Source organism: Nannospalax galili, unplaced genomic scaffold (assembly GCF_000622305.1).
Source record: "Nannospalax galili isolate Female #2095 unplaced genomic scaffold, S.galili_v1.0 scaffold454, whole genome shotgun sequence".
NCBI lineage: Eukaryota > Metazoa > Chordata > Mammalia > Rodentia > Spalacidae > Nannospalax > Nannospalax galili.
The window spans coordinates 3,783,125-3,801,119 of record NW_008334929.1 but is presented as its reverse complement, the minus strand read 5'-3'; the positions used below and the strand labels follow the sequence as shown (position 1 = coordinate 3,801,119).

Below are 17,995 nucleotides of genomic sequence, written 5' to 3'. Positions count from 1 at the left end.
AATTATATATATATATATATATATATATATATATATATATATATATATATATAATCTGGATCTCAGTTTTTGAATTCCTAGTGTGAAAAAAACGTCCTAATGAAAATCAAGTTTGATGTGTCAGTTTTGAAAGTATTGATAGTTGTTGGGGTTTTTTGTTTTTTGTTTGGCATTAGAAAGTACTGGTTACTTTGAGCAAATAAAAGCTTTCTGTAGTTGCTTCCTTTAATTGTAGGATTGTTAGGGTTCGAGAATCGAGAACAATTCCCACAGATACCCAAAAGGATTATACAAAAGTTTATTTAAGAATTTAAAGAGGAAAAAAAAAAGACAATAACCAAATGGCGGCTAGCCGGGCACAGACTTTACGAGCCAAAGGTGGAGTCTGGCCCTGAACAACAGCAGGCAGGAGCTTTTACTGCGGCACTCCACAGAAACCCGCACACGCCAAGCATTTTTTAAAATAATTGGCTGTCCCCATATCCTGTGTATGGGGAAAGTCTTGATTGGTAGGGGCTATCTTCAGGGCATTGGAATGTGCTAACTAATATCTTTTAGAGTCAGAAGTTTTTGTGCATACCTTATAAGGCTTTTACATGTACAATATGCCTGAGCTTGTCTGGGCTTGTCGAAAGAAGCTAGCCAAAATGGAGTCAGGGCATTCTGGCTCTTCAGGATATTTGATGACATGCTGTATTTTCCTCCGCATTGAAGAACAGCTTTTTCTATAAATGTTGAGGAAAATTTCCAGCCATTACACAGTCAAAACTTATTTTTAACTGGGATACAAAAGGACCGTTCTGGTTTTGTTTGTATGTGTGTATATGCATAAAATACTTAACGTGACTCTTTTTTTTAATAGTTCACTGAAACAAAAACCATGGGTGATAACACACTTTGATGAGATTCCATCATTATGAACAACTGAAGAAGTCACTTTGGTTCAGCTGAAAATTTTCCTGAAGCCATAACCTTCCAAATTAAATAGGTGATTATATAGTTAGTGGACAGTTTAGGTTGGATAATTTTAAAAAGCAACTACATGAGAATTCATGTATATTGTCACATAAATGCAGTTTATTTTCAAAATTTGTTGCTACTAACCCAATTCTTACACTCAAAAAACTAGATAAATAGTTTGTTTTAATTAGCTAATAAGACTTAAATGGATCTGTGAAGTTTCCTCTAGTGAGACATTCCTTTTCAGTAAGTTGAAATCTGTACTAAAAAGTTACGATTCATAGAACATCTAAGCTCATGGAAATGTAATTATGGTTAGAGATGTTGACAATATTAGGACTGCTGACATGGATGAATGAAGAAAATTTGGTAATACAAATTACTGACCTGCATGCTTTTTCTTAACCCTGACTCATTCCTTACTGGTAGATTTAATCCTTTCAGTATTTGGGTTGCTGGTTCAACAGAAGCCAGGAAAATAACTTTGTAGTATCAGAATGTTATCCAACTGTATATTGTTTACTTTCTTGTAAATAATGGTGAACAGTGGTCAATAAATAGTTTAATATTCCTTTAAAAAAATTAACCAAAATCTTTCTTTTCACTCAAACTTTAATAAAAAAGCAATTCATCTTGTGCTAAAATGATCTAAGTTCTAGCAACTAAATGGTCTCAGTTCTAGCAATATATATATATATATATATATCATAAGCCAAATCTTTTACCATAGGACTATGAAGGAAAGGCAATCCACCAAGGAGAAGAGAGTAAGCCAGAGGTCTTGACTCCTATATCCTATGTCTGCCTCTTTGGTTCACATCTGGTTGAGCAAACACAAGTGCAGTCACCTATAGTCCAAGAAGCCTGCAGCTGATGATGCAATTACCTTTCAATATATATATATATCATAAGCCAAATCTTTTACCATAGGACTATGAAGGAAAGGCAATCCACCAAGGAGAAGAGAGTAAGCCAGAGGTCTTGACTCCTATATCCTATGTCTGCCTCTTTGGTTCACATCTGGTTGAGCAAACACAAGTGCAGTCACCTATAGTCCAAGAAGCCTGCAGCTGATGATGCAATTACCTTTCATTTAATGCAGCAGCCCCCACATTCCCAGTACCTTCTTAAATTCTAACTACATGACTTCTTACTGTCATAGTAAACAGAGGAAAGGAAAGCTCTCTAGCTCCCCAAATTTAACAGTTTAATTAGCAGTATAAAGACAAAAAGCCTACATTCAACATACCCTGTTCAGAGCGGCTAGAACCAGTTTGTGAATATCATTCCTGAAACATTGCTTTTTAACCATGTTCAGCTTGCATTGGAATTCAGCCTTTGATTCTTCTGGTAGTCCTAAGTGAAAAACAAATAGTAATAAATACATTCAAACTATCTTCAGACACACTTATGCTGAACAAGCTGCAGTTTGTTAAGCGATATCATAATTTGGGCTGGCTAGGTTCCTGCTCATAGAACTTTCTCTCTTCATAAAATGTATTAGTATCTCATCTGCATTTTCGGTGACTATGACTACATGAAGTCCCAAAGCTGCTCACTGCCCCACAGGCAGGCACGACCACTCACAGCGAGCCAGCTGAGCAGCGGTACAACCTGCTGGCCACAAGTAATAAGTTTCCATCAACATCTTCCTTGGACTATGCCCGCATGAACACTCCTAAACTTTCACTTCTGGTCTTTGTTCTATCACATCAGTTCCTGATGCTCAGATGGCTATAATTTCCTTTCTATGTAAAAGTCCTTCTGGTCGTGTGCACTGCAAAATATTTAAGGGCAGGTCCATAACCTCGTCTCCCTAGATCTCAAGGGATCTGAGCACAGTGCTGCAATGTAAAGGGTGTTTGGGAGACAGAATTTCACTGACGTGGCAGTCAGTCTGCATCAACTGAAATCTTCAAACATGTTGTATCTGTGTACCTTAGTTCATCTCTGTGTAACGTAAAGAAGAATGATGAGATGCATGGAGTAGACAGATGGTTAAACCTGCCTAATAGAGAAATGTACATATATACTAGTATGTATATAAAATGTGTCTATTAATATGTACATACATACAGTGTAGCCTTAAAGTAATTACTTTTAAAAGCATCCATAATCATCTAAATGTCTAAATGATGACTAACAATGGTGCTTCTGGGTCAATTTACAATCAATAAAAGAGAAAATGTATATTCAAACCTTGTTTTGCTTTTGTTTGTTTGCTTGCTTGCTTTGAGACAGGGACTCCCCATAGCCCCAGCTGGCCAGGAATTCATATATAAACCAGGCTGGGATTAAAGGTGTGTACCACCACGCCCAGCCATCAAAGCTTGTTTGGGGACCTCGAATATTATTGCATTAACTGACAACTAGTGGTTCTGAATGACTCTACTGCTCTTTAAAAGTCCCATTCAACCTCAGAGAAATAAACTGGCACTGAGGACCACCCAAAGGGAATTAGCTGATGGTGATGAATGGACACCAAGATTCAGCCTAAAACATGCTGACTGATAGCTGTTTTTATTCAAAGTACCAGGAGATTAAAAAAAAAAAAAAAAGACTGAACAAAGCTATCCTTGCAGACACACTCTTAAAATGGATATCCTCTAAAATTTGGAAATCTAAGACACCTATAATACTTGATATTTGATTTAGTATTATCCCTTTCATTTAGAAGTCATGATGTTCTCTCAAACTGATGTCCTGTTTACTCTCAAATTCATACTTTCTGCTTCTACCATCCCCCTCCCCAAGTCTCAACTGACTACCATCGACCTCTAACCCAACTTTTCTATGACTAGTCTCCCTGCCAATCACCCTCTACAATACTGCTATTGCTATCAATTGCAAATATAGTCACAGCACTACAAGGTAGTGATACAAATTGTAGTGTGTATTATTAAGCATAGTTTATAGAGTTCCAAAACTCGCTCAGCTTCTTGCTTAACATCAGAGTTGTATGGAAAAAGTTCTTGACATGCATTAAAGTAGATGTAATTTTAGGCTTATAAAAACAAAAATTTAAACATAAGCCATTCAGAAGTCTAATATGTTTAAAAATTCATGTGATATATAAAACCAAAACTGAAAAATGTATGCATGTGTGTATGAGTATATTTAAAAGCTATGAGCTAATCTGACTCAAATTTATATGTCTCACTTTTACTTTAAAAAGTACACATAACTGAATTGAAAGAAAATGGATAGATTAAAACGGTACTAAATACGTCCTCCATTTCTTAGAAATAGTGTGTTCTAAATATTAATTGCGCATTTAATTCTACAACTTCTACTTTCGTCCCAAAACACTTCGGAAACATGCAGAACGCCTGAGAGGTGATCCTGGCCTCTGCACTCGACCTTCAGGATCAGGTATCAAGACTCTGACCTACCTACTCTTTGGAATCCATTAGCTGCGCCTCCATCAGCACCAGAATCCTTTCCCTTTGTCCACAATGGGCCCTGGGTTGTGTGGTAATTAACTATTAAGCTGTCTACTGTGCTACAGTCCTGCTTCCTTTTCACCTGGCAATCACCTTACAAAAGCTTCACAATGTTCAGAACAGGAAGCGCACAATAAATATGTGCTGAAAGAATTGAAGGGCAAACAAGGTAACAGCTTGTGAAAATGAGATAAAGGTGGTGAAGGGAGGAAGTCCTTGACATTGTAGACTAAGGGCCACCTGGCTCTGTCAGAAAAGCTAGTTTAACCTCAGAGGAAAAGGATACAAGCAGAGCAGTGGAGTTCACTCTGAACTTGAATTTGGATAATTGCAACAGAAACATCTGAAATGAACTCTCCTTACAGATGAAAGCCCCACTTTGAACACTGTGTTTATTTCTTAAGTAAATAAAGTATTGAATATTCTCACAAAGTTTTCTTATGTCGTCCTTTATCATGAACTTTATCTTTTGTTTTTCAGCAAGGTTTTGACAGCCTCCCATGTGGCTGTCAGAAGCTGGTTCTTTAAAGCTTTGTGTAGAATGTTGATGTTTCACAAAGCCGATCCCCATTTAAACGGCTGTCTCCATTTAACCATGACTCACCTGTCACCACAAAGTGTACAATGGCCCTCAGTGCCTCCAGTTGCACCGGCAGTGAGGTTTCATGGCTTTTCATCACTGTTATTATTTTGGGGAGCACTACTGCCATTGTGTCCAGGGTAGTGCTACTAGAGATAAAAACGGACACCGTTATTAAAAAACACAACCTTCAGAACGGGGGCAAGAAAGAAGATGAATACATCTCTCAACTCTCACCAGTGATGCTTCCTCACACAGCAGATGGTGATTAACCCAGAAAATCACAACCAGCCAAACTTCAGAGAAAAGGAGACTGTAGAGAACTTTTCCCTGAATAGGACACCTATATCAAAACTGCTGCCCAAGGCTCAGGGACTAGCAGAGAAAAGGGGGCAGAAAGATTGTAAGAGCCAGAAGTGGTGGGTGACCACAAGTAAATGGTTTTCCAGACCGCTGGGAAGTTACTCTTATGAACTCACAGCAATGCTGACAGCACAGCCAAGACACATACAAGTCCCAGCCAGACAAAATCCCAGCATAGAACTGGGGAAGGGGGAAGAAGCCCCAACTTTAGCTGAGGAATTATTGGCAACCGGCAACTACTGGGAGAGGGAGAGTTGGTTTTCTTTACGGGAATGACTCTAAATAGGTTAACCAGGCTCCAGAGGATGGACTCACACCAAAGGACGTTAGGGGACACAAACTTGGCATGATAGGCCTTAACATATATGACAGAGTACATGAAATCAGGTGGGAGGGCTATAAGAGTGGGAGGGGTCTAAATGTGATCAAAATACATTGTATAAAATTTGCAAAATTTCAATTAAAATGTTTTTTTTTTAATGTTAAACTCTGAAACAAGAGGTCTTAGCTCTCTTGAAAAATAGGCTGCTAAAAGTCTGGGCAAAAATTCTATTTGACACTTCTAACTTGAATTTATTTGCTTATCCTTAAATTGCAGAGAAATATTTTGAATTCTGGTTATTACTTTAAAGAAATTCTGATTGTACTATAATTTCTAAATTGACTTCATTTTGATGGAGTTTATATCTTATTTAAAACCAACTCCCCTTTACCTTGAAAATTATGAAGTGCCCAATGAATGTTTACCAAAGGTTGCCAGGGTGAGGTAAGCCTTTTAATGATACTTAGCTTTACCCTTCCATTAGTCGATATAGTCATAATTTAAAAGACAGCCCCGTTGGGCTTCATTGTCTTCTGTTGTGTAGGTTTTATTTTGTGTTTATTGCTTTGGGTCAAACACAGAGCATTATCCATGTGCAAAGCATACTGAAAAGAAATATTTTCATTTTTCTACTTTAACCACATACTGTTTAATACCAAAGTATATGTATTTATATTTTAAACTATATATAATCAAGTAAAAGATACAATAAAGTTTCTAAAACACTTGCATATCTTATTTATAAATTGAAAAACTGAAATTTGTTCTTTCAAGTTACTTTAATGAACACAAAACTTTCCTTTAAAAACTACTTCTTTTTTGAGTTTCATTTTCACTTTGAAAGACGTTATTTTCCAGATACATTTGAGAAGACATAATTTAATCCCAGCACTCAGGAGGCAGAGGCAAGCAAATCTCTGAGTTCAAGGCCAGCCTGGTTTATATAGTGAATTCCAGGCCAACTAGGGCTACAGAGAGACCCTGTCTCAAAAAAAAAGACCAAAAAAATAAAAATAAAAAAATAATAAAAATTTAGTGCAGACTGCCGTGTTCTCTAGCAGAGATCCAATGAACACATTCCTTCGTTACTCTATCACTTCTCTACATATACTCTTCTGTATATATGTTTAATTCATGAGAATGTGACTCTAATTACATATTCGATAAAGAAAAGAAGCATTTTATAACAAAAAATATAACCCGGTATAGTTGTACAACACCAACTTGAAACAAATGTGGGAAAACAGAGTCAATGTATTTCACCAAAAAAAGGTTAGACATGCATTTGAACTCAGTCAAAATCTCAGTCATTTAAAGCCTGACCTCAAGGACCGGAGTCACAGTAGCTCGGGAGTCTTTTGATTTAGTTCTATGACAATAAATCCTCCTTTGACCTGCATATGGGTTACTGGCAACAACCCTGAAAAGGTGAGGGTTTCCCCTATTTTCCAGCTTGTTGGTTGAGGAGTATCAAAGTCCTTTAACTCTAAAGGAGAAAAGCCAAGGCTAGTACCCAAACTTGTTCAGCCCCAAGACAAGGACCCCTTACATTATATCAAGTTGTTTCCTCCAGATTAACATCACAAGACTTCTTATATGATATTCTTCAATAGTTTTAGTTTATGTTAAAGTCTTGGTTTCTCTAAGACGTTTATGATAGACTTCCTTTACAAACGAATAAATGCCACTTGCCTAGTGATAGAATGTGTGAATTGCAGAAGAGCCACAAGCCTCATTAGAAAAGCAATATAACGATAAATCCCTTAAAGTATCTAAGTGGCCCTAAATTGGCAGCCTGGCCTTGCTCAAGTCTTATCAACTGGTCACTCCCTGGACTGAGAGAGACTGTTTGTGGAGCCAACCTGTCTCCTTTAATGCTATAGATAACTCACCCACCTGCCTGAGCAAATAATCTTCAGAAGAGACGTCAAGGACACCAGACCCTGGCATAGCATTAACTCTTGCAGCTGTGTACAGCAGAGTTCTTATATAAGTCCAGACTGCTCCCTCATCAGCGCGCAGATAATCATTCCTCGAGGAAGAGCTGGAACAGCTATCAGCCCTTTGCTGGGCTTCCTGAATCCAGGGCCACATTCCTTGCCTGTGGCAGGTCTGGCTCTGACCCTTATTTCTAAACTTTAAACGCCTTCCTTTTTCTGCCCTCCTAAATCTAACACCTAAATTTCTTAGAATAGACTTCATTGTGGCTGTGCTTGCTTCACCCAGTGCCTGGTTAACTGAAATTTGCTCATACGCTTTCAGAGCCATCAAAATCAACACTTAAGATAATATTTTATTCAGTCGTTCAAAAGCAACATTTTAAAAAGAGACATGTGGGAACTAGAGAGATGTCTCATTGGCTAAGAGCACGGGCTGCTCTTGTAGAGGACCCAGGTTCAATTACCAGCACCCACATGGCAGTTAACGACCAGCTACAACTCCAGTTCCAGGGGATCTGATGCCCCCTTCTGTCATCTGCAGACACTGCACAACACAGATGCACTTACATACATGCAGCAAAACACTCATATACATAAAATAAATTCAAAAACATTTTTAAAGAGAAATCTGACAGAGAATGCTATGTAAGAATAGATTAGGCCAGGTGCGGTGACGTACGCCTTTAGTCCCAGCACTCAGTAGGCAGGTGTGAGTTTGAGGCCAGCCAAGTCTACGTGGAGAGATAGAGAGTTCCACCAGTTCCATCTGGTGCTACAGGGAGACCCTGTCTCCAAAAAATGCTGGACATGATGGCACCTAGTGCTTAAAAAAATAGATTAGCTAGACCCATGTTAAAATGGTGTAACTCTGTTCTTTATAAAATCGTACATGTGCTGTACACAATTTATGTGTTATTCACATATAATAACACTATTGCTAACAGCTATGAGTTATTGGGTCCTTAAAATGTACGAGGCATTATCCGAATCCCTTTATAAAATGGATTTATTAAATCCTTGTGTTTTAAACTAATATCTTCTTAAGTCATTACTTGATCCCTTTTTATTGAAGCAAATTCTGAAATTTAACCACCAGATGGTCCAAATTAGCAATGAAATCAATACAGCAAATAGCCAGACCACTGAAGGACTCCTTAGGACCATCTCCCGTGACACCTCTTTCCTTTGATATTTACTCAGACAACGCCACAGCTGCCTTACATTTCTTTTTCCTTAATAAAATGAAAAGAGATGCTAAGCATTTACTACTGTAGGCATCTCCCGCATGCAGGTCAGTTTCCATCTCCCAGTAGGGGTTGTAAGCCACTAGTGCGCTCCTATTATTTCTGCCACAGATAATGAGATCTGGTCTCTGTTAAGTCACCGACCAGTTGCACAGTCTTACGGTGGCTGGCCGTGAACTTGGTGTGGCAAAAATGCAAAAAGCTTCACTAGATGAGAAGACGCCAAAGTTAATTCAAACGGAAGGATAGCACTCGATAATATATTAGCTCTGAAAAGCAACAATGACAAAATGCATGTTTTTTATAGTTTTCTGTATTTCATGTTTATACGAGGATTTGAAAAGCTGTTGTAAGTTTTGCTGCACAATCATTTTTTTTCAAAACAGCACCGAACATGAAGCACAAAAGTTAACGTTCACCATGGTTTTGTGGTACCTGCCATTCCTTTAATGACTGGATCAAGTAAGCTGATAAAAGCACTGACATGCCAAACAGGTTCTGTCTTCAGATGTCAGTTCATCTTCCCCTTCTTAGACATACTTAGACTAGTACCCTGCCTGGTTCAAGACCCCATTTCTGAGTCAGCTCATAAACGTGCAGTACCTTCCTTCAAACAAATGACTCAGCATTCTACAGCCACTCTCCGCCACCTCAGGAGAATTCCCGTGTTTCTGCATCAGCTCCAAGACATTCAGGTATATGCCTTTTGACAGCAGGATTTTCCTGAAATTAACTACAAGGAATTTTTATGAGTACATATAGAAATTAAAGCACATTTTCAAGATTTTTCAGTGAAATGTGAGATGCTACGACAGTTCATATTCCCAGTGAAACATGCAAGAGCACTTAGAACTTAGATTTCTTTAGAAGCTTAAAGATCATTAATAGCTATTTCTTGCAAATATATGTCACTCTCTTTTCCATACTTATTCTTTGTTAACAGTTCCATTTTAGCATTTTTATTTAGAGTGTCGACTGATATTAATGTAATATCCATATCCTAGTTCACAAGAAAGGAGAGTTTTGAAGAAAAAAAAAGGTACTTAAATAACGCTCTTCAGAATTAGAAGGAAAAGTCAATGTCCTTCTAATATTCGAAACAGCTTCACAAAATAACCAGACTTATAGGTCTAAGTTCACCACCAAGTGTGCTAGACACCACTGAATGGTCAGGAACTATAGTGTATGGAGGCCCCAGCTGTCCTGTCCTCTCCAATGAGGATCAAGGTCTGGGCTGTGGGGCTCTTGGGCTAGTCAGGGCTACTCTGAGCTACATATCTCCCACAGTGGATTGCACATGTTGTTTTCACAGATGCCATCAAGTGCACAGTGGCAGACATCACTGATCATACTGATGATTTTCACAAAATAAGTCCCAAGCTTAATGAACACACAGATATTCTTGAGACCTGGATTTACACTATGTCTAGAAAAAACACTATACCCCAGAAATAATGACTATGTAATGATTTTCTTCTTTGCAGTAAATCTTCACTAAATACAAAATCACTGCCTTGAGCTTTTCTTGCAATAACTGTCTTGAAGTCTTCACATAAATACCAATTCCAACATTCCAGACCATATTTTTTTCAAAAGGAAACTTATGAAGTTTTAACTTGAGTTCTAGTTTTAAAAAGTGCTGTCAGCCAGGCATGGTGCAATCCTGTAATCCTACCACTTGGGGGGCTGAGGGAGAAGGATCAAGAATTTGAGGACAGGGCTAGAGAGCTGGCACAGGCTTACAGTCAAAAAGAATTTGAGGACAGCCTGGGCTATACAGTGAGATCCTATCTCAAAAAACAAAACAAAAAATGTGTGTGTGTGTGTGTGTGTGTGTCTGTGTGTGTGTGTGTCTGTGTCTGTGTGTTGTCAATCTCAAGAAGAAAAAAGAAGACAAAACATAAAAATAAACACGTTCTAAAATAAAAATAAAACCAAAACCTAAAAAGTCAGACCTTCTGGAAGTATCCAGAACACTGCACATCAGGATATGATATGAGCTGCCATACTCCTCTGAAGTGGCTGCATCTTAACCAAGGAGATACTTTAAAAGATAAGCCCCCCAGGGGCTAGAGAGATGTTTCAGTGGTTAAGAGCACTGGCTGCTCTTGCAGAGGACCCAGGTTCAGTTCCCAGCACCCACATGGGGCTAATGATCATCTGCAATTCCAGTTCCAATGGATCTGATAGACCATTCTGGCTTCCACTGGTATGCCACACACATGGTACACTTACACACTTGGAGGCAGAATGCTTATACACATGAAATAAATATAAATAAATAGTTAAGCACCCCTCTAGGCCAGCAGTTCTCAAACATCAGTATATATCACAGTCCCTGGAAGGCTTGTTCAGATGCAGATTGTTGGGTATGGGCTCCAGAGCTTATGTTTGGTTGATCTGTGTGCAGCCCTAGAATTTACATTTTTCAAGTTTCTCTGCAATATTGCAGGCCCTGTGAGCACACTTTAAGAACCACTACCCCCACAGCAGTGCAGTGTGTGACTCAAAATGGAAAACTCGATCTGGGAGGACATTTACTATGAAGTCACTTCAGAGTTTACATGTTGCCTCCTTTACCTTTGTGATCATATTGTCCTTACCCACTCTATTGAGCAGAAAACTGTTAAAGCCAAATAACAAGATGCAGCTCCTATAAGGCAATAACCCACTTGTTACCTTCCTTATGGACTGCCCATTCAAATTGTACTTCCTCTGGCTCCTAACATCAGATCCTCCTTCCCTGCTTAATATTTTCTTAGCAACCTCACACGTCACATCCTCCACATATTCCTAAGTGGCTAGGAGTTGCAGCCCACCATGTCGCTGCTCCCGGGCAGCGAGCTTCGTCTCCTCTGAGCAGCTGCCCAGGGCACAGTGCCTGCACAGTGATCCTGCCCAGGCCTATTTGCTACACAGGGAACTACAGGAGACCCCCTGCTGACTTGTCTCTGGGAGCAGCCCAGTCTGTGTCTCCAGGCCAGACCACTCCAAGCCTTTATAGAAATGTGCCAAATTCTTTTTTTCGTTGTTTTTTGTTTGTTTGTTTTGTTGTTGTTATTGTTAATGGTTTTGGTTTTACTTTTGAGACAGGGTCTCCCTGTAGCCCAAGCTAGCCTGGAACTCACTATGTAGACCACGCTGGCCTCGAACTCACAGAGATACTCATGCCTCTGCTTCCCAAGTACTGGGATTAAAAGTGTGTGTCACCATGCCTGGCCCAAATTAATTTTTTAAAAAAATTTGTTCTTTGAGAAGTTCGTAAATGTAAATAATGCATTGGATTAAAGAGTCACCAGAGAGATGGGTGGGAAAGGAGGGCAGGGAGGTGAAGTCGTTTACACTTGACAGTCCACATAATACCACAGAGCAGCCTGTGGACAGTTCATGCCTTCCTTTCTTCCTGGCTTCTCTATGAAAAGCTGGTGCTTACACTGTGCATCTCAGATTAATCTTTCAGGTTTTTTCTATTTTTCTCCCTCTAAAAATGTCCTATGAGAGCTGCCAAGTCCTGTTGTCTTAGGGTGAGTTTTCCCCTCAGGGCTTCCAGGCTGTATTTCCTGTTTACAGGGCCAGGGATCTCAAGTACAACCAGGACATTACACCTCAGGGGTGCTTCCAAAGGTACATGAAGCATTTCTCTTCTTAATTACATGAAGCTATCATGGTCACAAGGATCACATGTAAAATATCATTTCCCAGAAAAATGATAGTATAAAAATTTGATACTGGACAATTTAGCAGATTTAAAAACAAGGGATATCTCACCATCCAGTCACACTTCTAAAAGATCCCTTAAGAAGATAACAGGAATAAACATCTAGAGGAAAATAGGAGGAAAAAGCAATCCCTTTGTTACAGGTTCCAAAAATCTCCCAGTGGACAAAAAACTGAAAGTATGTACTGACAGAGGCTGGGTCACAAAAACAGGCTACCGTCATACACTGGGAAACAACACAGCTACTAAAAAAGAAACACAAAATGTAGTCGTAAATGGATATAATATTTTCCAAATTCTGCAAAATTCTGCATCATAGTGAGTGTGTATATAGGAGTTCAGAAAAACATTTAAATGTTTATTTTATTTCTTATCTCTTATGCACCCACATACCCATTTCAGCTAGATGTATCTATATACTTGAATATATAGTTTTTATAAGAAAACATACCACAAAACTGTTTGTCTACATTAAAACCATAGTAACCCCCTTACCATTTTGTTCCAAGAGTATGGATAGTGCATTGGCGGATGCTTGGAAGACGTCTTTGGACGAGGAGTGCATCAGCATAGACAGCATCACTTCCCTGTGCACTGGGAGCCTTCAAAAAGTCAACCACAGTCTCAGTGGGATTGGTAATGCTTCCTCCAGTTCTCTGCCTATGAATTCTAACAGGTGCGTGTGTGTAAACAGAATCGTAGGCTGCTCCCCCCCCCCTCACAACAGCAATGTATAGGTTAAACAACTTTCTATTTAAAAGTTAGACTCAAATATATCAAATGCTAACATTTCTCTGTTTCTTCAGAAGCAACTAGGCAGTAGAGAGGAAACATGGCTCCATAGACATTTAAAGAGTCCACACAGCCATGAGCTACTGTGGTGGGAACCACACGCATGAACACATAGAACAGAGATGAGTTACATCCCAGGTGGGATGGGTCAAATCGTACAGGATTCCCTAATGCTGCTCAGAGTAGGCACAATGTAAATGTATGTACTGATCACTTCCAAAATTTTCATTCGTGTTGTGGGACCACATTTTACTGCAAGTTAATGAAACTTCACAAAGTATGCTGAGGGAATGCTGCAGGCTATTAAAGCAAACCATGGTTTATGAATGCCTTACGAATGCATATAGTTTTCAATCAGAAAGAAAATAATCAAAAGATATAGTAAAGGGAGCATCAATCATAAAGACAGGAAGGAACTGAAAAGGGAACTATAAATAAGGCAGAAAGCAGTATTTTAAAAGAACGAAGTATAAGAAGAAGAATACAAAACAAATGAGTGAAGGAGGAAAACAGAATTAGAAAGGGGGACTAAGTCACTGTCACAAGCAGAGTGGATTTTAGAGGTGTCGAAAATAAACGGTGTTTTCCTCCAAATAATATATCTATTGGAAAGGTCTCCTGTGAATATTGAGTGTGTTGTGAATGAAAAATTTTAAGTTGCAGTCTGAATCTGTCTTACCCTCAGCTCCTGGAAAAGACTACTTGCTTGAGAATTATTTGGATGCTGGTTTAACAATAGTTTTCAGATAGTTAATATATTTTTTTTAAACAGAGGCATTTACTTTTTAAGTTTTTAAAAAGTTTATATGTATGAGTGAATTGCCTCTATGTGTATTAGCGCACCCATGTCATGCAGTGCCTGCAGAGAACAGAGGAGGGCGTCAGATCCCCTGGAACTGGACGGCTGTTAGCCGTCATGTGAGTGTCAGGATTCTAACCTGGGTCTTCTGCAAAAGCAGCTAGTGTTCTTAACTGCTGGGCCACCTCTCCAGCCCCAGAAGAAATGCTTGATTAAGGAGAATCTGTTTTGGAAATGCTTAATTAAGGAGAATCTGCAGTAGGTCATTATGGGATCCACCTCTCAAGAAAAGACAGGTTGATACTGCCACACCAAGAGGGACCTGCCAGAGGAGGCTTCTAAGCAGACACAACCTGTTAGCTGATGGCACAGGGGAGTCCCACGTGGCCCTGTGAGTGCTTTCAGTGAGATGAACTAACATGTGTTTCTACTTGATCAGCCAGGATTGTTCTCCATGAGTCACAAATTACTGAATAATTCTTATTCCAAATCCCTCCACAGAAACTTAAACACACCACTTTGTCTGCTTAGGAAGACAATGAAGTCAAAATGCTGCACACCCAGCCAGGCATGGAAGAACAGGCCTGTGACCCCAGCATGGACTATATACCCTCTACTACTAAGCAGCAATAGTACCCTCTACTACTGTGGAGCAAGTCTAAGATGCCTACTTGAGAAAGTTTACATTCGTTGATGAAAAAGAAGTGAAATTTTCTATAGTATCAAACAAATTACTGACTGGCCATCTTCGTCTCCAATCTTCCTGTGTAAACCGTTCTGGTACATAAGGAGATTATTCAGCGCCCAGCATGCAGCCTCCTAGATCAGGAAGGAAAAAGAAAAACACCAAAATACAAATGATTAGAAAAGCTGATTTTGAAGCAGTGTGGGAAAGGCTCATTTTGACTCGTGGGCAGGGTTTGAGTCCAACCTGCACGTGCTTGTTCTTGCGATGCTGGGTGAGGGCTCTGTAGCACGCTTCCAGCCAGAACAGCTTCTCCTCTTCCTCTTCATCACTGTGATCCTGATTTTCATTCCTTTCCTCCAAGTCTTGGTTTAAAAAAATGGTCTCAGCTTGAAAAATTAAAACATACATATTTATACATATGTGTGTATGTTTATTTGTCTTTTATATGCATGTAATTTATTGACAGATTGAATGACCCAGTCTAAGTGCAAAGTTGGAAATGGTCTCCATAGAATGAGTTGCTCTGGACTAACTGCCTTGGTTAATCATAAAGCGATCTTTAATATCTTACACACCTCATAATTCTGCCATCCCACACATGAAGAATAGAGTGAGAAAGAGGGTACCCACAGCCCAGCAGACTAGAGTGTGATCATCTAAAGTGAGCGGCTGGCCCATGGCATCCGTGTGAAAGGGGATGCCCACACTTGTGCCAGGAGAGGAGTCTCCCTGGGAGATGAATTTACTAGGACAGAGGAGGCATTCAAAGCTGCCTTCAGGACATGAGATCTTGTTAACATTAGCATTCAGCATTAAAGGCACCTGTAAGAATTCCTTCTTTAGGACTAAAGATGAGCTCAGTGACAGAGCTGGGAAGCTAGGAAGGAGGCCTGGGATTCCATAGCCAGCACTTAAACAAGAGGGAAGTGTTTCCTTCTTAGTAAAGTGACTTACTGAGGAGCGCTAGGCAGCTCAGCCCGGATATTTGTAGTGACGGGTTCTCTGGATATTGCCGCACAGCTTTCACCACAAAATCATGCACCTCATTTAACACCAGGATGTTGAAAAAATTACCTAAAGTTAAGGAGGAAATTGGCTAAATTATCATTCATGGAACTTGAATTGTGTTTAATTATGTAAAAACATTTAAATCAGTAAATCTATCTTTAAAAAATATTTTAGGTAGTCAAAAACTATCTTACTGTTTTTATTTTATGTGTACGAGTGCATTGCCTGCATGTGTGCAAGTGCACCCATGTCATGCATGCCAATGGATGTCAGAAGAGGGTGTTGGATCCTCTGGAACTGGAATTACAGATGGTTGTTAGCCGCCATGTGGGTGGGTGCTGGGAACTGAACCAGGTCCTCTGTAAGAGCAGTCAGTGCTCTTAACTGCTGGGTCATCTCTCCAGCCCCAGTAAATCTATCTTTCGGAAATGAATCTACTTTGGAAACCATGAAAGCAGTATGCAAACATGCTTCCGTAAGTCTATCTTATAGATTAATCCTATAATAAAATTAAAGAAATGGTTATTAAGGAAAGAAATCAACTGAAGCGCTGCATATAAAATATAATTCCATTTTCAGACAGTCATTTAAACTGAATCTATTGAGGAATTCTAAAGTTAAACCAATTTCCAAATTGTATAGGGTATCTAATCATGACTTGCTATAACACAATTATAAAGTTAAGGTTCTGCAAACGGATGAATGAAGATCTTTCTCAAAGTTGAAATGATGAAAAGCTAAAAGCATATTATAAGAATCCTAATTTGGCCCAAAATATTGCTGGCAATTCTTTAGGAGGAATGTCATCAAAATCGATTTCCAATAGTTAGAACTGCTTTGTTATTTACTAGAAACTTGCTTTTAAATGCCTTATTCTGCTAATGAGAACACTAAGAAAATCTCCAAGATATGTATCTTTTAGATGGGCTGACAGATGGGTCGAGGCAAAGAGTTTAACAGGGAGTTGAAAGACAGGCTGAGCAAGCATGCATAGCATGTGGGAAAGCCTGGCGTCTCCTCTACAGTGGTCGCCACTCTCTCCACAGCTGGGGGCTCAGTCCATGTTTCCCACATAAAATGGGTCATGACATAACGACATGCCCCCAGCACTCCTTTGCTCTGGCTCCTGGTAAATGTCTCTGGAAAGGAACCTGAAATTTAGGGTTTCAGAATGCTCAGATCTTGAGCTGAACCAAAGAGAAACTCACAAAAATACCAGCAAATCAGTCTCCAGGACGGACCTGTCCTAAGAGAGGTTAGATTTCCAGATTCAGAATTCAAAACACCTGTATTAATAACTAAACAAATAAAGCATCTCTTAAATAAATAAGGGGATGAAAGAAAAAAACAAAATCAAACAAAAGACAACCAAGTTACCTGACAGATCTGACAATAAAAACAATTTTATAAATATATCTTAAAAATTAAATAAACAACCAAGTTAAATTTGTCCCAGGAACAAAAGTTGGCTTAGTATTAGAAAATATGTAGACTTAGTTCCACAATATCAAAAGAAAAGGAGAAAATCTTCATATCTTTTGTTTGGTATTTAATAAAATTCAGTGCTCAACAGTGATCTATTTTTCTTTAAAAGAAAGCCCACACAGCTGGGCGTGGTGGCACACGCCTTTAATCCCAGCACCAGAGAAGGAGAGGCTGATGGATCTCTGGGAGATCCAGGCCAGTTTGGACTGCATAACTAGTTCCAGACCAGCTGAGGCTGCAGGGAGACGCTGTCTCCAAAAGGGGGGGGGGAGGAGAGAGAGAGAGAGAGAGAGAGAGAGAGAGAGAGAGAGAGAGAGATCCCATGTAAAAATATAAATACAGTAAAAAATTTTAGCTTGGTAAAAGATGTCATAAAAGGAAGCTACATTTTAACACCATAAATATCTTGCAACAAGCGTTATTTGGGCTGAAAGACTATTAGAACTTTCATCTTTAAAATCAAGAACAAGGCAAAGATAGAGATAATTGTTGCCATACTTTAGCATTGTGCTAACAATTCTGGGTCCCCCAAGAAGACAGGTAACAGAACAACAAACATAATGAGTAAAAGGGATGAACTCAGCTGTTGTTCACAAACCATTAACTTATATAATCTGCATGTATTTCCAAACAAGTTGTCAGAGGAAATAAAA

General features: G+C 39.2%; 1 protein-coding gene across 4 annotated transcripts in view; it reads right to left on the bottom strand.

Moving 5' to 3' along the window:
* Lrrk2 (leucine rich repeat kinase 2) overlaps nt 1–17,995 on the bottom strand; it is a 143,745-nt gene that overhangs the window by 106,520 nt on the left and 19,230 nt on the right. For 3 of the 4 annotated variants that reach the window (XM_008829672.2, XM_029561887.1, XM_008829670.3), the window contains exons 8-14: nt 15,804–15,923; nt 15,093–15,235; nt 14,901–14,980; nt 13,066–13,172; nt 9,456–9,585; nt 5,008–5,132; nt 2,210–2,316 (exon numbers count right to left, since the gene is read on the bottom strand). In XM_008829672.2, coding sequence (XP_008827894.2) covers nt 2,210–2,316; nt 5,008–5,132; nt 9,456–9,585; nt 13,066–13,172; nt 14,901–14,980; nt 15,093–15,235; nt 15,804–15,923 — 812 coding nt within the window. The remainder of the gene's footprint in view (nt 1–2,209; nt 2,317–5,007; nt 5,133–9,455; nt 9,586–13,065; nt 13,173–14,900; nt 14,981–15,092; nt 15,236–15,803; nt 15,924–17,995) is intronic. The other variant, XM_017797294.2, reaches the window with a different exon arrangement.